The sequence below is a fragment of the Anoplolepis gracilipes genome, chromosome 6, assembly GCF_047496725.1.
Source record: "Anoplolepis gracilipes chromosome 6, ASM4749672v1, whole genome shotgun sequence".
In the NCBI taxonomy this organism is placed as follows: Eukaryota; Metazoa; Arthropoda; class Insecta; order Hymenoptera; family Formicidae; genus Anoplolepis; species Anoplolepis gracilipes.
In genome coordinates, this window is record NC_132975.1 from 13,335,203 (window position 1) to 13,358,155 (window position 22,953).

Here is a 22,953-nt window from a genome sequence, read left to right on the forward strand (position 1 = left end):
AGTGATATTGTAAAAAAAAACCGAAACTCCGACAAACACGTGCAGCAAAATTGATATCCCCAAGTGTACAGGTAATTTGGCAAATATCCTGAAAATTGGTGAGTTTCGCCTCGGGACTTTCACGGATGCGAAAGAAGGAAAGGGAGAGATTCGGAATGTGGGGAAAAGAAGGAACCGAATCTGCTTCGTCACGTGGCACAGTCTAACTTGGCACTCTTGGGTCGAGTGATTTATTGCCCGCCTTCCTCTTACCCTTCCCCTTTTAACCCTCGGTACTTTGACGAGTATGCAACCATCCTTACCAAGGACTCCTTTGTTTCCCCTCTCTACCTCTTGGAAAATTATAATCAACTTTACTTCTGCCTTTCATTCCTTATTTCGCCGACTGTCGATACTAACCGAGATTTTACGTTGACGAGGTCCGAATTCAAGAAGATAATGGAACGCAAGTAATTATCGGTATTTCTAAGAAATAGCGATTTTTAACTCTCAGCAAAGACCGCATTCTACAAGATCTCATTTCAGATATCTCCGTGACATTTCACTCGATTCGCGCATCTGAAAGAAGAAACCAACGCTTTTTTCCGCGAGATCGCGTATGACTTCTCTTTAGGTTTCCTTTATTCATCTCTCCCTCGTCCCGGCTTTCAGTCCCTCATAGCTTTTTACCCTAAGTATCTCAATGCTAAGCGAACTTTCTCTTCTAGCCGTACGCTTTGTCTTCTCCTCTTTCATACCTTGTCAAAGATCGCACGGTGACGCGTTTTCTCCGTTTTCTACGCTACTGGGCTTCAATGCGATCACGGTCCATTTTATCTCTTTGTCACTGCGAAGAGTCGAGATTTCACTAACATTTTCTGCCTAAGTCTCATCCCTCATATTTATAATGAACTTGGCGTTTATCATCTCATGTTTAAAGGAATGGAGGTTAAAAAACGTAATTAGTAAAAAATAGCGATATTAGTAAAATTTTGATAGAAATTAATGAGAAATGCGCGATAATATTCTTTTGTTCGAAGGATTATAAAAACTGATAAAATAAAATTACACTTTTCCACATTAAAATCTTTTCGTAACTGAATGAAAAAAACATACAGTATGTTTTAAAAATTTTTTTTAATTATTTAAAAATGTATCTTTAAAAAAATACATTACATTTTTATTATGTTCCTTTCTCCGATAATATGTGAATTTCCAAAAATTCTTATTTCTTCTTTTCATATTAAAAATTTTCACGAAATATTTCAAACATTCAATCGACTTCATAAAAATAATTTTAAATAAGAAATTAAATATTTGAAAAAAAATGCATATTCACAAGCTAATAGGGCGATATTATTGAATTACGTAATATATATTAGGAAATTATCGTCTATAAGGATTCAATGCGATTCGTACCAATGGTAGATAACCATTAGATTCAGACGGTATCTAAATTATGTAATAAGAGGATCGATACAGATTAACGTAATTCGAGAATTAATAATTTATTTTAAAATTAATTATTTTAATATATATTTATCGAATAATATTTTTATTAAACATCCAACACTCATCGAGACAAAAAATAAATTAACGAAGATCCGCGCGTTTGTGTGACGTTTTATACTGCTCATATACTAGTTGGATATTAAAAGATAACGTTGGATTCACTTAATCAAGCAAGTCAAAGATTAATTAATAAGATGGACGTATACGCTTTTAATTAAGACCGTCTTGATTCTTCATCGTTGAGTGAACGCTGATCAACTATAACGGACTTTAACTTTGCCCGGAATTCGCAGTAATTAATTAGTTTGGGCCATCGATTCTCGTTTGGAACGGATTAAAACCTATGGAGCAGGACACTTACGCTAATTACACGAGATACTTAAATCGTTTCTCTTAATTGTATCGTAAAAAGTTTCCGTGAACAATAAAAGTATTGCAAGATATTCGTAAGTCTGAGATAAATATATACAAGTTTTCGACTTAAATTAAAATAATAAATAACCAGTATTTTCCGTGCGATTTATTTATAAATTCTAACAGGGTTTTTAAAGTAAGTTTTACGTAAAGTTATCTATAAGAAAAGAATTTGTATAACAATTGTATAAATAAAGAGGAAATAGAAAAACTTTTCGAAATCTCGGGAAATATAGAATCGCACAGCGGAAATTATAAATACTTTACTCCAAGAACTCTAGAGAAGATATTCAAATCGACCTGGGTTGAATTAAGTATTAATTACTGTCTCCCGAGAAAAAAAAAAAAAAAAAAATACGCCCAGTGATTTCGCGAGCGATTTCTCCGCGACGCGGTTCCTCGGGAACAAAATGAGACTTTCCATGCAGGAGAGCGAAGACGACGACATTCACGAGAGATAGTTTCTCGCGTTACCGGTGAAATCCGCAGCTAAGCGGTCGTTTGATAGATTGCAATTGCAACTTTCTCGACGATACGGTAAACCGAGCCGGCGAACACGAGAGAGACGTGTTCTCGTAACTGGAAAGTGCAGCGACTCGATGGCCCATAATCATCGACGGGTCGATGTCCACGATATTTCCGCCGTGACGAGGATAAATAATAAAATCCTCGACACGCTATGAAAGATACAAATATGAACCGCGTAAAACTTCTTTATCCTCGCTGCATATTTTATGCACAATTTTATATTTGAAATCATATATATTTCATATACAATATATTTCTGCAAATTTTGTCGCGAAAAAGGATATATTTTGCTACAAAATTAACTATTGAAGGAATTTTTCAAGCACTGAGGGCGTTATAAAAACAAATGTATATACATTTGGGTAGATGTACATATTTTTTTCGCAAAAAAATATTTTACCGCCGCGACAAGATTCGCAAGATATATAAAAAAAAAAAAAAAAAAAAATAAAGTCGACTTTATACATCTTTAAGGAGCAAAAAAAATGGGACTCGGCCGCAAATGCACGTACCACGCGATTTATGCTAAATGCCAAGGTCATGCTAAAGTCACACGATGATCCGCAAGTCGGCCGCTACCGCGGTCGGTCGATCTCCTCCCCCGTAATTGCATAGTTTGTACCACAAAGACTTTCTCTCCGTCGGCGAGCCTCCATCAAAGGCGAGTGCAAGCCAGCCACCTGAAAACCTCAATACTCAAACGCCTCTGTGTATAAAATCCCACACAGACTGGGAGCCCCCCTCCCCCGCCGGTATCTACATCTCCCTCTCTTCCCCGTCTTTCCGATGATTCGCGAGAGCTTGTGTCGAGCGGAGAACAAAAGGGAGGGGTCCAAGCCACTCGGTCCAACGACTCTTTTTCGACGCTCATGTGTGCTCCCTTTTCTCCCTCGCCGTTGTGACCGGACCGTGAAAATATATCAAATATGCAAACACGACGACTAACTCTCTTACGGTCCTTCTTCAAATCAAAGTGACGAAGCCATAAATCGAATTTTTCTCCTTGACGAGGAGAGGCCTGTGATAAATATTCATTCTACGAATCGCGACAGATCGTGCGGTGTGGTCCGCAATGCATGTAGATACAAGGTACTTTGTCTTCGAGAAGGAGTACGGAGTCTATCATGCAGCGAATGATGTATCGCGGTATTTGGAGCATAAAAGTGACGCGACACACAAGCTTGAGAGGGTTGTTCGCAAGTGGGGCGCGTTTATCGAGCCCCTCCCGCCTCGAGAGTTACGATTTACTTTGAGCTAAGAACTCGTAAGTCAAACGTACGCGAGAGCGCGTACTATAACTCAGCCTTGAGGGTCTAGATACATTGGACGATATCTCAGCGTGGGCGCGATTCACACCTGCGATACAATAGCTGGGCGATAGTATTATTCTAACAGATGCAGTTACGAGAAACTTGCAATAATTGAGATTTATAGCAGAAATTAATTAGTTTTCTCCCTAGACTTATAAGGGAAAATATTCTTGGTTCTAAACGAATAAACGCGAATAATTATTGGAAGTTTATGAGCTTTTGATCATGATTACTTGTGTTTATGGTTTTTTCTCGCTTTTTTTTTCCAATTAAATCGTACGATTAAAGATTTGCATGACAAAGTCGCAATTAACGTATATTATTATATGCGTTAAACGTATGTAATATAGACAAGGTATGTACGAATGCATCATGCAATTGCTCACATTGTCAGACGTTGATACGTCATCGCAGGCGTAATGCAATTCCGCTCGAAGCGCATCGCAATTAATAGCGCGCCAGACAAAGAACGTATATAACTCTGGTAGAAAGGCTAATATACACCTTCCAGTCCACATATTGGTCTTTTTCGCGGAGAGAAAGATCATTAAATATAATTGTAACTTTAATTCACGTGTGAATGTAAAAAATTGTCGGTCTCGTAAAAAAAATTGTACAAATTAATGATGAGTCGCTGATATAAGTTACAGAAGAACGAACAAAGAAACGGAAAAGTTTTGAATGGACGGAAGCTTGGCTGCGGAAGTTTAATAGAAACTACGTTTCGACGGACTGGAAGGCTTTTAATTAAATATCTTGGCGCGGAGACTCTGTTACTTACCGTAAAACCGATACCGACGGTGGCCGCAAAGTTCCCCGGTTGGAATCTTCCGGTATCGAACTGGACCAATAACGAGGTCTTGCCGACGCCGCTATCGCCGAGGAGGATTGTCTGCAAGCACACAATAACACATGAACCGTGTGTAATCGGCATCGGATTGCCGAAATTTCATCTCGTAAAAAAGAACATTTATTTGTCGAAGAGAGAGAAAGAAATTTCGCGATTTATCTCGAAAGAGGTAAGGGACATTTTTTTTTTTTTCGAATTAATATCCTTCCCACGCAAACATTTCCGTGTTTTTTCCACCCTGAGGAGAATACCGTATAAATATTTTTCCGCTGTCGTTTTGGCGAAACGAACAGCTGTGCTGACAAAGAGCTTATAAAAGCATTTCGCGAATACGCAATTACGAGGATCAGTTTTCCGTCAAGTTCGGTGCACCTCTCAAACGCAATCACGGTCCTATTTTGAGATTGTTTGATCCGCTGCATACAGGATGAATGAAAAAAGAGAGATATAGAGGGGTAGAAAAAGGGAAAAAGAGAGATACACGAACAACGGTGACGATACATCGGATGCACAGCTCGCCCAATCAGTAGCAACGTCAAAGCTGATTGTTATCGATAAACGATTGATACGCAACGAAACGCATGTTCGTCCCATGTTCGTCTTCACACATCGACATCTATTTGCATTCGTCTCGCGCGACGTTTGTTTAAAATAAATCGATACCGTAGACTATCAACATTGTTCTCCTCCTTGCACAACTTTTCATATTATAGATAACAGCGGCGATCTATTATTTAAATGAATGTACGACACATATGTTTACAATAGATTCGAGACATAGTTATTAAATAGAGATACAGTGAATAAAAGATATAATTATTATTAAAGCTTTTTTTAATATATGTATTTTAACGTGTCATAATTATAGTACACAATGTGTTGTGGAATTATTTTTAACAAACTTAAATTTTGTTGCAATCAAAAGCAAGTATATTTGTATTGTTTAAAATAACTTGTGTCGATTGTGATTAATAACATACTCATGATTAAAAATATATAGAAATGTTATAATTTTTAGATCATTAAAGTTCTCAATCATCAAATAATTTTCAATTTATTCAAACTTTAGTGTTTCTTCAGATTGTTGAATATGAATCCGATGTCAAAACTGAATTCAAAATAGTAAAACGGATATTAAAATTTTAAAGAGTGTCAAATTTTTATTAATTTCTCTTTTTTAATTTGTTAATTTTGACATCACGTTTGTATTTAGCGATCTAAAAAATGTCTTAAGTTTGATTAAATATACCGGGTGTACTTAATTATAATGTTTTGGAAAGCTCTTGAAACAAGCTACAAGATTAAAAATATATAGAAGAATATGCAATAAAAAATAGGGGATTCCATTTAAGAAACTGAAGGTGATCTTCACGCGATTTTCAACCGATTATCCAAAATCAAACCAATGACATTATCATATGTCCCCCTTAAAATCATAACTTTTGTCAGAAACATTTTTCTCTAAAATGCTTCCTTTCCGAGATATGAGTATGTAACACTTTAACTGACTCACCCGGTATATTAAAAAATGTTTTTTTGATAAAATCTTTATGATTTAATTCACACTATTTGCGCAATAGATTCTTATATTTATAATTATGAAATCTTATTGACCATAATCAATACAACAGATTCCTTTTGAGATTTAAAAATCATATAAATATACTTAATGTTAATTGTCATAAAATTTTCTTAACAACGTATTGTAGTAATATTTTAAAACATTAAAATAACTTTTTCTTGAAACTTCAATTTAAAGGTTGGAATTATTTTCAGTGTTAAGAAAAAACCACTGGAGATGACCGTCTTTTTGTACAAAAGGAAGTTACTTTTCATGTATAGTATAACCATTACTGTATTATTGTACTGTAAACTGTATAAATATTGTATTACAAAATTAGAAAAAGGAAAGAAACTTCCTTTTATTTTCTCTTTCTCAATGATTTATTTTTTGGTCTACTTTATGGGACCACTATGATCGTTGTCAAACAATGGCGAGAAGATTGATACGTGTGTTCGAGAATATCAATGCCATCAGTTATAGCGAAACAAAACCGTGGGTTTACAGATAGGTGAGTTCATACGACTGGCAGGTGCGCTTCCATTGTGTCCTGACGAAGAGGATCATTGTTCTTCGTCTGACGATAAAAGCACGTCACCGACCGATCGACGAACGGGCAATAAGTGGTTAAATGACATAGACTCTTAACACCCTTTGCGATTTTACTGCCGAGAGAGAGAGAGAGAGAGAGAGAGAGAAAGAGGCGCCTGTACATTGAAATATAAATGCGTTTTTTATGATGGCGTACGACGGCGATATTTTTAGACCTGGCCTTCACGTGATTTTACTTCTCGGATCTGACAATGAGTATAACTCGTGCATCCACATCACTATCTCTAAAGAGCTATCATTATTGACAATACTGTTAAGCTTTACAGAATTCTAAAATTGAACAAAACATGTGTTTTTCAAGGGCACTATTTTTTTTTAATTAATTGACGAAACAAAAAAATCTTAATTTAAAAAAGCATAAAGAGAAAATGTTTGCAACAAAACATATTTGTCATAAACTGTCACTCGCTTTTTGAATTTATTATTAATTTGTATTGTGATATTTTTATTTTTTATATAATATATATTATGTATTTTAAAACAAGACTGTATGTATTAGTGTATTGTTTGCATATAGGAATAAAAATATCAAAAGTAGTATATTTTTAAACATACTAAATTTTTATTTCTAAATATCCACTATTTTTGCTTTAGAAAATAATTTTTATTTCTGTTTTCCTAAATAGTGTTCAGACAAATGCATTTGAGGAAAATAGCATTTGAACACAAATAAAACACGAATAAAAGCCATTTGACCAGCCAGACAATATTTGCCTAGTCAAAAGCTATTTTTCTAAAATAATCATTTGCCTACGACATGTGTATATTACTTTAAACTATATATTATTTTTAAAATGTTTTATATCCTATTTAAGTGAGATGCAGCACTTTTTTTATTTATAAATTAATAGTTACTATCGAGATGAAGTAACAAGATCATTCCACTTTGTACAAAAATTAAAAAAAAAAAAACAACATTTCTTAATTTTCAAAGTTAATTTGAGAATGGAATCACGCAAAATAAGTATTCTACATATTCCACTTATTCTTGCACAAAAAAATTAATTTCTTTTTCTTTGTAATTTCGGACGTATTCTGTCTGATAAAGCGAGACACGTAGCTAAGTCGATTTATAGATTGTAAAATTGCTGAAATTAATTGTACAGCACATAGAAGGGAAATTAAACTCGCAATTAATAATCGCGACGTGACTAACGAACGTTCTTACTGACGCAAAGGGAAGGCAGCACGATCTCGACGTTCAATATCCCGTTGCGTGACTTAGATGCTCATCTTGAATCTCTCGCAGAGAGATTATTTTACTCTCGCTCCCTCTCGTCTTATTGAGCGCGCGCCTTCTGAAAGAAACTTTTCGCTCGAAGATGGCAATCAGCAGATTTTCTTGCCAAGAAAAAATAAAAAAAAAAAAAAAATGAAAAGGAGAGAACTGCGAGAATCGCGAACAGGATTTGATTCGACGCCGGCTTTCAGAATCCCATTTGCCAAACGAAATACCGAATCCTCGGATGAAGATTCAGCGCCGAGTGTCACGTCGCGAGGCCACGAGGATTTACAATCCTCGCCCCCCCCTGGGGGGGGGGAAGAGGGGGAGCCCCGAGGCGGCGGCGTCCCCTTCGCACGCGGGAAATTTCCATTGAAAGATTCGCAGGGACCCCCAGGGGGTGGTCGTGACGAGTGTCGGCGAATGTGTCGGCCTCAGGGGCGGAGAAACTTAATTCACTGCCCTTCCTTCCCCGTCTCTCTCACTCCTTCTCGCTACCTCTCGCTCCCTCCTGCGTTGATTCCCCTCCTCCCGCTTTCCTTCTTTCTCCCTCGCTCTCTTTTCGCTGCCGATCTACCACTATGTTCTCTCCCTCCCTCCTCCGCCCTCGGCGAAACCCCGTCGCTTCTTTGTGGATGGTCGCTCCGCCGCGCGTTTTCAATTAATTGCCAAGTAATCGCCGTGGGTGAGCTAACGTTAAAAGCTCGCTGTGAGCCAGAGAGGATTTCGTTGTGCAATGATCGAGTCGTGAAAATCGCTTCTCAGAGGCTGTTGTATATTGGAGTTGTAAGGATTATTTTTATCCGAAGAAATTAAGATGAAAAATGAAGGTATAAACAATAGAGTTCCGACATCGAAATTTAACGTTAATTCGATAGTAAAACACAAGATCCTCTTTCAACTTTAAAAGCAAATTATTAATTAAATATTTATTTCAGTCAATGCTAGTCAGTTTCAATCAATTATTCAAAAGGATTGTATAACGTAATCCATTAGCTCTGCCCGTCTGCAATATTTTTGTTATTTTAAACAGGAAGAAACAATCCAAACTTTACGGTTTCGTGGTATACATCATATGGTAACAATAGTTTCGTTACGGATAGAGGCGTGATGAATTTAAAAGTCAATTTTATTTTTTTAAATGGAATGACATTTTTTTTTATGATCAAATTTTACAGAGCGACAAATTCTGGGAAATAAAGTATTAAAGTGCACGTGTTTCAAAACTAATACAGTTTCATTTTATTTGAGTTGGCAGTCACAGCTTGACTCATCATTTTTTTCCTATTAACAGCAGAAATACTTCGAATAAAGAAAGTTAATAGCCACTCTACATATGACTAATAAAAATAATACGAATAAATCTATTGTCATATATTTCTCACTTTCATTTCTTTGTATGAAACTTAGCTTGCTTTATCTTTACAATACATTAATTATGAAAACTATAAATATATCTCGATATCTTTATCTGAAAAATTGATTCAAATCAATCAAAAAATTTCTAGTTTACATCCAAGATATATTTAGTGAGCTTAGAATCTTGTTACAAATTGTTATGTAAAAAATAATGAATTTTAGTTTTCCAGACATGAATAATTTATCGATGATTATAAAATCCGTGATACTTCTTGCAACGGACGTGTTTCTTATACAGTTGTCGCGGATAACGATTAACGATCTCGTGTGCAATCAGTTGCGGTCATTGCATCTTGATCACTGACGATTTACAATCGTGCTTTTTGAGATAATGAATATATTTTTAATAAATATATTTTTTTCGCAGCCATACTTGTCGCGATGAAGATTCCTTTGTATCGCAAGCTTATCTATGGAAATTTTTTTTTTGAGAAGAAAATTAAGAATTTGTTGTAGACATTTTTAGATTAAAATCTTGCCTAGAATATAAGAGCAGACCTAAAAGAGATTGGATTAGTGCTTATTGACATTCAATATCTAATTTTACACTTTAATTTATTACATCATCTCATATATAATTATGTACAGAAGATTGTATACAAGATTGAACAAGACAGTTAAAATTATGATCGTAGGTTATAAGATGCTCTATATACAGAGATATTCCCATGTCCCATGTAACTCTTTTTCTACTTTTAATCTCAAAATTTTCAATTTCTATTCTCTTCTGGAATTATTTAATCTATAATCAATTTTGTGAAAGCTCCTCTTTGAAACCTCTTTATGGAAAACTGTTCATTTACTACTTGAGGTACAAACACAAGTAGGAGAGAGCTTTTACGTAAATTAAACTTATCTCAAAAATCTTTACTATAAGAAAAAAAATTAAGATTGAAAAGAGAAGAAAAATGTCGATTCATACATCAAGAATACGAGACTGCTCATTAATAAGCTATTTTTAATCGAGTATGTTCCTGAACACAGTCCATAACTGTAACGGAAATGTAAAGTTGAATATGCGATCGGCTACAGAGCAGTCATAAAATGCGTGATCGTAAAACGTACTATGAAGACAAGTCGTAAAAATTTACGGACGAGGATGTTGCGGAATTCACAAGTTGTCACAATGTAGTCCTGTCAAACGAGTCTTTATAACATTTTCTAATGGAGAAAAACGTTTTACAGACTTCTCGCAAAGAAATTTTCAATTAGACATATTACGTGTTTTTTCTTAGTAAAAAATATTCTAGAGATTATACGTATATAATCGGAAAGAAATACAAGAAATAATTATATATTTTTTGTAGCTCAATTTTCATGATTTGAACTTAAAAAAATTCAATTTTTACATAAATAATAATGTGAAAATTATGATTGAAAATATTTTTGCAATCAGACATTTATATATATTTATGGTTATATTTAATATTTATTACAACAAATTTCAAGGTTGTAATTAAGTCTATGTCCGATTGGATTCGTCGATCTTAACATCAAATTCACATATATAATATTCTATAATCTAATAATTTCTAGACACATATAACTTTTTTAAAAATCCAAATTTTTTTTTCATTTTGACATTTACTATTTAATTTGTCGTTTCAGAATGCGAAACTGCTCCTGATTCATTTTGTGCAGTCATTTCGATATTAGATTTGTATTTAGCGACCTAGAAAACACTCAATTTGAGAGAGCACTTGACAAGCTTAATTTCTCACAATAGACTCAATATATTTATTTTATGTTTCCCCTATATATTTAATTATAAAAATCTTATTACTTTTTAAAAGATTCTGATAAGCGAATTCGACGTATATGCACTAACTCTGCTCTAGTGCATATATGCTGTCCCGACACGATGCGAGTGCAGAACTGTCTCCGTGTAGTCTCAAATTGCACTGTCAAAAAAGTCGATGCAACATTTTTTGTTCTCATTCAGTTTTTTTTTTTTTTTTTTTCGATTGCCCGAATATAAATTTATCACTACAGAAAGGCAGTTTTCATTTGTCGAATAACACAATCTGAATGCACTAGTGCAAGCGCGATCGAATTCTCGCTATCTTATCAGAGTCTTTTAAAAATTGCAAGTTTTTTTTTGTGAGCAATATACTTAATCTTGAACGGAATAAAACTTTTCCAATATGTGACATTGCAGCTCACGTATAAAGTACGTTAAAACTTTTTTTTTACAACTCCGAGTTTCACAAAATCGTGACGCGATACTGTATTGCAGAAAAGTATTGCGATTCGAATTTCTATTTGGATAAATTATAACATGACATTCGCTTTCTCAAGTTCCAGAAAGATTTTTCGTTAAACTGCATGTTTAATATATGGATGCACATTTGTTATACAGCACCAAAAATATAACAATAAATATAAAATAATTACTTATTTTTGAATGTCTTATATGAATGAATTATAAATTGAAATATTTTTATTCTTTTACCGACTTTTACCGTAGAATCTGTACAGAATAAAAAAAAAATAATCGGTCGCTAAGAAAAGCGAATGATAGTACGTGTCGTGTATATATATACGTATACAGATCGCGTTGAAATTCGCACGACACATGCGTTCATTTAACGCGCGTTCGTTGCAATATACACGTGTGCATCGCAAGCAGCGTCGCGTTCCAGAACGCATGAGATATCGCGTTACGCGCGCATTCACGGTCGTGTACTCCAAGCTCGCACGCGTAAAGAAAAAAGCGAGCGTACGAAAGTGGAAGCATCATATGCGCAGCGGTGCTCAGTCAAACGTCGTCTCTTCGAGAAAAAGCAGATGTCCGAATAATATTAAGAATAAATCGCTTTTATTTAAAGGAAATAAATTTTTCTCCTCCTTTTAATCCCAATTTTTAATTCAACATTTATTTTGATATTTTAAGCGGTCCAATAATTTTCTTTTAAAACTACTTAATCTAAAGTTTCACCGAAAATTTCTTTTTTAAAATTCTATGTGGGAAACTACTATTCATTTATTGTATATATTCGAGATGTAAAATAGAAATTTAATTTTTTATTAAATCTATCTGTAGAAAGTCTCATCTATAGAAACCATAAAAAAAAAAGTTCTAAAGAAAAAACGATTGAAAAGAAAAAAAGAGGAAAGTTTCGACTTGGGAATTCACGTACGTGCAAACTGCGTAGTTGAAAAAGTTCTTTATCAAAAGCTAAAAGGACTTATCAAAATGGATAAGGGAGAGATTTGTCAACGGACAAATCTCATTCGAATGCGATCCAATGCGAGACACGACGACCGGAAATCCCACTGCGAAGAAAATGCTTACGATAAAAAATGTAGAGACGCCTGAGAAGAGAAGAGAACAAAGGAACGCGAGAATCTTCGTGTCGACCTTTAAAAAGGCACATTCTCTGACTGCGGGTGCGAAAGGAAAACACGGGAATCAATCGGATACGGTGAATTCAGCAGAATATTCGATAGCGAAATATCCGCGAGGGATCAAAGAGGAACGCATTCTTCCTTTTCTTACGAGAGTATTATGAGAAAAATGGCATATCACAACTCTCTTATATTTAAAATTATTTGATAATAAATTAAAACATGGCATTTAATTCGTCAGGAAAATATTTTTCTGTTAAATAACTGTAATTTGCTTTTTCCCTGCAATCCCGCGAAAGCTTCTCGCGGACTTGGATCTGTTTTTTTTTTTTCATGCGCGACAGCCTTTAACCACGGACAATGCCGCTTTTCGTGGTCGCGACGTTCAATGGCGCATGACAAGGCCGTGTGCATTCGTATGCTAATCGCCGACGAGGCGGAGGGAAAGAATGAAACGGTGGAAGAAACAGAGAAGACGACGATTCACGCTCGCGGTATACGACCGATAAACGCGAGTGTGGGTTGCGATTCGCTCTCGCCGAGATGAAAATCAATGCTTCGCATTTTCTCTTTAATGTGCCACATTCTATAGAATCGCACAAATCAAAAAAAGACTCAATGCGAATATAATAAAATGATGGAACAATACCGTAAAGTAAAAGAAACAAATATAAAAATAAAATAAAAGAGTAAATATAGCTTTCTGCCTTTTATATTATTTTTAAATTATTTTATTTATATGTATTATATTTTTGTATTATTTATTAGATAACTATAATAACAAACTATAAACAAAATAAGTGTCAAATTCATCAACTCGCAATAAACATATTTAAATATATATTATTTGAACGATAATATAATTTCGAATAACGTACAGATATCAGTTGTCATAAATATAAATGATGGCAGTTGAAATAAAGTAACATGCATCCATTTTTATATCGTGAAATCTGCAATAGTGCACTTGTTTCATATTTGAATCACGCAGAGTGACACATCCTATGTGCCATGACATTTACACGCGGTTTATATTTTTCCATAAAAAAAATGATGTCCCGTTTATTAAAAATTTCACTTAGAAATTCCAACATAAAGGGGGAACGAGTATTCTCGCCACGGCGAGAATTTGATCGATGGCGTGGCGTCCGCTGTCAATGCGTCGATTTTATCGCGCGGTCATCCTAAACCGTGCTCGATTATGGCATTAAAACCCGGGTTACGGTATTCCGCGAATATGATCGCGGACAGGTGTCAGAGTACAAATAGCGATGAATCGGGCCGTTTGTGGGTGCGGATGAGCGCGACGCGGATATGCGGATATTCTTACACGCGGCGACGATTCGACGAGAGAGTCGCTGATGAGTACACATCGCACGTACGGGCGTCGCTCATAATCCGTCTTGGTTTCCCGCGGCACGTGTCCGCCGTTTGTCTCGCGTAAACAGCGCGATGCGCGCTATAGGGAGACATTATTCCTCGGCGTCGCGGAACGAGATCGCCCGCGGTCGTTATCGAGCTGGAATATCGACGTTACGGGCGAGTAAGGTCGGGCGGATAATTTTAATGAGACTCGCGCGCGCGATGCCAGGTGCCGGATCCGAGACGCGGATTCCCCTCTTCATCGTCTCCTCGAGAGAGAGATCTCTCGAGCGGTAACCGCCGGATAAAAATAGCCCGAGCGGAGTCGCGGCGGTGACGACCGCCGGTTTAATAGAACCTTCCGCTGGCTCTTTGGTGCAACAGCTGCGGGTGGTTAGATTATTATCGAACGGGAACGAATCAGCCGAGCGCAAAATGAAGTCGAGCGAATCCCGAACGGAAGCGTCGCTGCTCTTTCTCAATGAATAGGACAAACTCGAAAGGAGAGATAGATAGAGAGATAGAGAGAGAGAGAGAGAGAGAAAGAGAAAGAGAGCTAATTTACGTAGTTTGAAATTACATTAAAGTCGGCGTGCAATTAAAGAGCCAATTTGTACCCTCTTTGAACGTGAGTATACGGGTGATCGTAAACGCGCGTGCGGGAGAAGTATCTATTTTCCATGAATTTCGCAAAAGGTAAAAAAGAAACTCGTCTCGTGACATTTCCATATTCGAAGAAAGTATCTTTGTCGTGCAAAACGTATTGTTATGGTTATGATTATGTCATAAATATATTTATCGCCGCCTGGCGACTCTGACACTAGCTGAATAATTTATTAGCCATCTCTTTTCAGCAAATATCAATTCGAAAATTTGCACGATATTTAGATTCATCGATAAGGACAATTAAATGATGTAACAATTGTGATTACCACGTGCTTTTCCTTATATATTGTCACCATAGTACAACACATTCAAATAAGTAAACAATTCGAGTCGAATTTTTTCTTCTATTTTTAATCTCAATTTTCAATCTTTTACTTTAATATTTTAAACAGTCAAAAATCAGTCTTTTTAACATTACTTTAATTTATAATTTAAAAACTTTTTCTTCTAAATATCTAGTAGAAATTATTGAGATGCAAAATAAAACTCAACTTTTATTTAAATTAAACTTATCGAAAACCTTTAAAATCCATAAACGTGAGAAAATTTGATGGAAAAATAGGAACACAATTTTGACTCGGGGAAAAAAGAAAAAAGAAATTACAATCGAGTAATCTCTGCAGTTTAAACTTATTAGTTTTAAAAACAGCTCGATAAAATCTCAAGCGATTGGACAATTCGTTTACTACTGAAGTTCCAGTTAGTTAAAGATTATTAATCAATCATGGAAAAGGCGACATCTGCAGAAAAATGTGCGTCTTATCGCTGGGGTTTATCGCCTTGCGATACGAGTGGATTCTAATCGCGACCGCGTATCTCGACTAGCGTGCGAGTTGTCTTATCGAGAGAAGATCCGTCGTGCATTTCCGGGGCGATAATCGTCGCGACTGGGATCTAACAAGCGGACGTGACGATGTCGTGCATCTGTCTTGCAGGCAGATCGTGAAACCGACGGCGAAAAAGACTTGTCACGTAGTATTCGACAAGGCAAGGAATATGAATGATATCGCGATTGTATTCGTCGGCCAAAATGTTTTCCTTCCTCCAAACTGCATACATAAATATAAATCGTAAACACGCGCGCATATAAAAAATATATTTAAAATTAATCTGATGTATAAATAAGAAGACACTATAATTCTGTCTCTATCGTTTTCTTATTTTTTTTTTCTTTTTATTTGTCCGTACAATAATTTTATTTCCAATAATAAGATTATGAAAAGTCATGAATTATTTATTTATTTATACATTAATAAATCGCGCACAAATATAAAAAGAATGTAAATTAAGTGGAATTTAAAATTATAAATTATATTTATAAAATACATATAAATTATAAATTATATTTAACAATAAATTATAAATTGTATAATTAAAAATTATAATTACGGTAGAAAGAGTAAATAAGAGTCAAGACGCAGTTATTAGTGCGTAAATGTTATTATAATACAAATTGTTCGCAAAGTACTTTGTATTACTTTTTATATAAATTGTAGAATTTGTCAATAAATATACGAGATAATTATGTTTATAAAGTATGTATATTTTATAGTTATGTAGATATACAAAGTATAATTTTTATTACAGATTTAAAATTTGTGAAAGAAAAAAGAGAAGAATAAAAAAAACAAGAGATTAAATGATATGCTCAAATTTATATACAAGAATAATTTTATATATATACATATATATATATATATATATATATATATATATATATTTGTATATTATATGCAGTTTTATATTTATTTATTAAATAAATAAATGAATAATTCGTGACTTTTTACAATCCTATTACGTATAAAAAGTAAAATTACTGTACAAATAAATACTAGAAAGATCCTAGTTTGTAATATTTTTCTTTTGATGCATTTGGTATCGTATATACTTACGTACCTAAGCATTAATGTGCCTTAATTAAAAAATTGGAAAGAGAAAATAGTTCGCTTATTTCTCAGTATCTGATTGAATTCCTACTTATAGCAAGGAAATGTCATTTCGTTGTTAATTTTGTCGTTGATGTACAAGGTGGAATGGTCGAATGCTTTAATTAAGTCAAACGAGTCTAATTAATTCTGCGTCGCATTAAATATCACAAATCAAAGTGCTTCATTTTTCTGAACGATACTTTTTTAATTCGTTCATTATTTCATGATATCGTGATACAGATATAAGACAGTTTTTCTTGCTGCGTAACATGAACCGAGACTTATCTCTCTTTCTTTCATTCGTCAATTTCAATGGACTTTATCCAGGATCTTTCATCTATGTATATACAGATGTATATACATGTGTATATATGTATCGCGTCGCTTTCTGCATTACCACGCGGCCGCTAACTCAATTGGTATGCGACTGATGCGAACCCGACGCAGATGCACAACCGCCGTTGAGGTCAGTGTATTGTCTAGCCGAGGTTTCGATACGCTACGTTGTGAAAAGATACTGTCGGAGAAAATTAATTTCATCTCACTTGGGGAAAACAGAACTTCATCGAAGATGGAATAATCTTACGATAAATATACGTATGAAATTGCGAGCCGAAATTTTGCTTTTATTTTCTACCTGAATTAGCTCACATTTATGAATAGTTTAATTTATATAGAAATTGAACTTTTACACTTTATATTTTATATAGATAGTATAAATAAATATATATATATATATATATATATATATATATATATATATATATATATAGAGAGAGAGAGAGAGAGAGAGAGAGAGAGAAGAAATAGTTTCTCACTTGAGATTTAAAAAAAGAAGTTTTAGCAAAATTATACTTACAATTAGATTAAAAAGAGAACGATCTGACGGCTTAAAGTATCAAAGCAATGGATGTTAAATTGAAAATTGAAATGGAAAGTAAGAGAAAGTACTTTTAGTCTCGAATTTACAACAAAGTTTCTTTAGAATTTATTATAATAAATAAATTTAAAATTGCGAAAACCTCACAAAGTGTTAAAGTGTTAAAAGTGCGAGATAAACCTTGCTCGCAGAAAGTCTTCAAGAATCTTATCGGTTTTATCGAAAAATTATTGCATTTTTCTGTAAGATCCTATTCAAGGATACTGGAAGCTCGCAGTGTTTTTTGCTGAAATGGGGAAAAACATTGCGACAGAAGCGGAAATGGAAATGAAGCAAGAGGAAAAAAAAAACATGCACGGAGAAGGATGAACCCGCGCTCTTCTCTCCCCTTAATTCGATATTTATCTTCTCCCTCCCGGAGAATTTGTAAAAATCGAGAGCCGGTTGCCGCACCGGGGTCTTCAATTATCCTTTATAGGCGGTACGAAGTGAGTACTGACGAGGTGGCCGGACGGGCCCGAAGAAAGTGCAAGGCAAGAACCGGCTCGAGAGGTGCGCGGTTAGACCCCCTACCGGTTTTACTTGGTCCCCCTTAGTGTGTGTAGTAGCTTATTCAAGCCTGGTCCCCCTTCCACCACCTCCTCCTTCACTCCACATCCTCTACGTTCTTCCGTCCTACGTTGAGTAGTCACGAGAGAGAACCCTCTCCTTAATTGCGGCGGGGTAACCGAGAAAAAGTGTTCGATGGCTTCTGGGTTCTATACTTTATTGCCGCGGCGAGTCTCGCAACTCGGAATATAAAATTAAACATCACGTCGCGGGAAAAGCGCGTCGCGTCGTACATTTAGCGTCAATAGCGTTATCGCTCTCGTTTGATCTGGGCTGAAATTGATCGGAAATACGGCTTCGCGATGAATTAGCTTTCAACTGAATCTCCACAGGATCTCGTGGATACTGGCACAACAAGCACATCACACCGATATCAATTATTATCAAAAATTCCAAATTGGTCATTGAACACTCAAAAAAATGATTTTGCAACTTGAACAAAAATTTTCTAGATGTAAAAAATTAACTGAGACAGATAAATTATTAGCAAATACTGTGATACCGCATATATTTTGCACTTAATCAATTTAAATGACAGAGACAGAATTTATATCTGTACTATTAGTGTAATTTAGACGGAAAATTTTTCTGCGATGCCTATCTTTAAGCCCTATCGTCAAGGACAATTATATTTGTGATTAATATTTGGCAATGGGATTTAAATTTTCTAGACATATTGCTGCTATAAATTCTATACGTGACAAACAATATTCTAACAGATACAAAAAGTAGCGATAAATTTTAATCGAGACATCTAGAAATCTATCTACATTAGCAAAATATTTTTTTGAGTGAACCTATTATTAAGCTCGAGATTTAACAAACTTATAATGTAAGATTCAATATAAATAAATAAATTCGCTATATAAAATGTAAGAATATTCTTCGCCGCGGATTACATCTCCTTACGAACGATATTTATTTCCCGTTCGAGCATTTTATATCCGCATTCGTACATGGAAAATTTATAAACGGAAAGTAAGATGCTTAACGGAACTTCGTGACTATTGAAGAAATGTGATTATTATAAATGCAGAAATGTGCATAATTTTATTGTCGCGATCAAAGTGTTGATAGAAAAATATTTTTATCCAGAGAAATGATTTTGTAATCAATTAAAAATCGCGCGAATATCATTCAATTGAAATCTATTCGCAGATCGCATAAAGACAATTCCGAATAAAGACAACGATAAGAAAAGGCAGTGAAGAGAGACAGAATAATCTTACGACGAACTTGTGGAGCGGTCAGGCAGCTCGCGAACGAAGGGAGGAGAAGGACAACGCGACGAAACGAAGAAAGAAACGGTGCTCGATAGGAACAGAGAAGAAGAGAGCGTGAAAGAAGAGGAAGAGAAAGAAATACCGTGGAGAGATCGAGGGAGAGAACGAGGACGAGATGATGAAGGACGGGGAATCGTCTCGGAGGCCGTACCGCGGGACCCCCGACATTCCCGATCATTATTCCACGGTTTCGCCGAGGAGAGGAGGTTGCCTTGTCCTTGGCACGAAGGAAAGGTTAACCTCGTTGCGTACGTTTGCAAAGTACCGACACACGCGTACTTTTATCACGCTCGAGATATAAATTCGAGGCGATTTATCGTTACAGAAGCAATAAAATTATTTATAGAGAGAGAAAGAGAAAAGCTTATTTTTTTTAATTTAAATGTAAATACAAGTAATTCAGTTCGAATTAATGAAGATAAAAATTACGCCGTATTTCTATTAGAATTTAGCAATTCTTACCTTATGTGCAAAATTGTCATCTTTTTCTTGGTCCCTCTTCAAAGAGCTTTTCACGTGCTCGAAGTCACTCGTTGTTCGGAACCTTGTACTGTAGTTGTTATCGAGCACCTCGGCAGGTGGCTTATAATCGCGATATCCAGTAGGCGAGGGTGTCTTATTGAGGAATCGTTCCCCAGTTGCGGGTGTAAGGTTGCCAGACTGGACACTCGTGACAGTGGAGTGTTCGTCGTCCATCTCGAATACGTCGTCGCTCATGCTGTCCTCGGCTGTCAAAAGCTGCAAGTTATAATTAACAACGATTTCTTTAAATATCTCTGATAGTTCTATCCCTCCAACATAATTTAAAAAAAATTACTTAAAGTATATATATTATCTACAGGTTATCTTAGACTTAAAAAAAATTATTTACTGTGACAGACAATTTAATTAATAAATATAAATGTAATTTAATTATTGTAATAAAAAATACTTTTTATTAGGGAAAGTTATATTTATTAATTAAATTATATGTTATAAATTTTTTTCTTGATTTACAATTTCTTATTGGGTATGGATAATATAGTTAATAAATGTTTACTTTTTACATTTATATTTATTAATCAATTATCTTTCAAATAAATTAAATATATATATTACTTTCTCCATTATAATCAAGACTAATATATAATATCTATAGTAAATTTAGTATATTTTGTAACTTATAAAATTTTATCCTCACATTTATTTTAAAAAATTATTTTATCAGTAACTAAATTATCTTAAATATCAAGAATAATTTATAAGAACCATTACTCAACGATTAAAAAAAAATCTGATGTACACGTGTTAACGTGTTTAGACTTGCAAATTCAATTGTTGTGCGGAAGTCGATCGAGAAGCTGAGCACCCGGACCTGCGACCTGCGAGAGATCCAGTGCCACCTTGAGATTATCTCATTATAATCTCAAGGCTGCCCTTCAATCGTCTTTGAAAGTGTTACGCTCGACGCGAGCAAGTTCTCGCGATAACTTCCCGATCGCGCGATAACTTCCCTCGCAAAATGCTTGTCGTGCATATTATCAAAGCTACTGGAGACCAAAACCAGTCCAACCAAAATCTCGTCTACCATCGCCGCGCAGAGGCGAATGCTGAAATAACTGTCCTTCGATCGGCCAATGTCTTCATCTCTATAAAACGGACTTTGTAACGTCGAGATACTTAAAGCCAATTAATAAGTTCCTGGCGAAGCCAAGATGTAGCGTTTAGATTCCGACATGGTCGTACACGATCATAAAATGAGGTGCAACCGAGCATTACTAGACCCTGTTATGGAGTCGCGAGTGCGATGTAAACGATTAACTTGCCCGACACGTCGCGGTATTCATTTCGATTTCTTGTAAAAGTGAGTCTCACGGTCAGTAGCCTCTATGATATTTCTCTTAACCCCATCGTTTTGATTCGCAGTTCGTAAATCACAATTATTTCTATTTTTATATCTTGAAAAAATTTGTGAAATGATGTATGATCGAACTGCATATTTCAATGAAGAATCTGCTACGATGCTGCATTTCAGTAATAAATTAATCTTAATATTTAGGATAATTAATTACCGGTAGAAATTAATTAATAAATATAATTTTAGAGAGTAATTTTATAAATGATCAAATTTACTAAATAATATTATAAATTTTCCTTAATGTATTTATAAAATGATTTAATTTATTTATTGTAGAATAATTTAATTAATACAGATAAATTTAAGGGTAAATTTATATTTATTAATTATATCATTCCCTATCTTATTTACTGTAGTAAAAGGTAATTTAGTTAATAGATATAAATTTATTTTCTAAAATTTAAATTTATGAATTAAATTGTCTACCAGTAAATAAATTTTTTATCTTATATTAAATAATTACAAAAAATCGCGTTTAGAAGTTAGATGTATATCCTTGTTTGTAAAATAAAAATCATCAAAAAATGTTTCTCAATTCAAAATTAAACGTGTACTCAAAATATGATGTAAAAATTTGTGAATCGTGACATCATGACAGCGTTGCCTGTCGACATCGAAAAGAAGCTGACACGGAATCGATAAATTTACATGAAGACGAAAGGCGACCAGCATACATGATTTATGGCACTTCTTTAGCAAAGAAGTATCGAAGAAAAAGAAGTTCGATATAATCTCTAGCCGGCTGCCCGTTGAATATTTTAGATCTGCGAAGGTTATTCTAACAGTGGCTAAAGTACTTTGCGTATTCGTCGCTTAATGGTTTTTATTGATAACGCAAAAAATAATGGTGTAAGGACGGATTATTAAATAGTACTATCATTAGCTCTCGCATATATTATCAACCAGTCTACTCAAATCTTGTCAAAAAATTCCCTGAAAATTTCCTGATTTTTCAGGTATTTTTATTTAAAATTCCAAGATATAAAGAGAATATTTTCAAGATTTTTTAATACAGTAAATCTCTCTCTAAAATACATTTCTTTATTACAAGCGTTTTCTAATATTTTTCATTCAAAGAAAAAACACAGTCTTTTAAATTTCAAGAGTTAGATTTAAATGTACTAAAAAACTGAATAACTTTCATAAGATAATCATTTTCACTTGCATAAAATTTACATTTCTTTAAAATAAATAAATAAATATATTTATTTATTTATTTTAAATGCATAATTTGTTTGGCTGACTGGTGTGAAACTGGCGTTCTCATTTCGCGGAAACTTACTAATTGAGAGTTCTGGCGAAACTTACTAATTGAGAACTCTGGAGAGTTTCTTTATTTTTCATAGTTCTAGAGTTCTTCACAAATTAAACAACAAATAGTTCTAGCCACTAAATCAAAATGATTGCTCAAAACAAATTAAAACGTTCACGCTGCGTTTCATTTTGTTTACCGATGATTTTTTAAACATTTCTGGCCAGATTTTAAACGCTTGAAAGTTTCGCAATAATTCTATAAAAAGTCCTATGTATAAAAATTATTAGAATATTTAAACAAATCAAATCGCCCGAAATG

General features: G+C 34.5%; 1 protein-coding gene across 14 annotated transcripts in view; it reads right to left on the reverse strand.

Annotated features, from left to right (window-relative positions):
* The window catches only part of LOC140667312 (ras-related protein Rab-37), a 157,319-nt gene that overhangs the window by 53,086 nt on the left and 81,280 nt on the right, over positions 1-22,953 (reverse strand). For all 14 annotated transcript variants that reach the window (XM_072895123.1, XM_072895122.1, XM_072895124.1 and 11 more), the window contains 2 exons: positions 19,946-20,221; positions 4,525-4,635 (listed from right to left, as the gene is read on the reverse strand). In XM_072895123.1, coding sequence (XP_072751224.1) covers positions 4,525-4,635; positions 19,946-20,221 — 387 coding nt within the window. The remainder of the gene's footprint in view (positions 1-4,524; positions 4,636-19,945; positions 20,222-22,953) is intronic.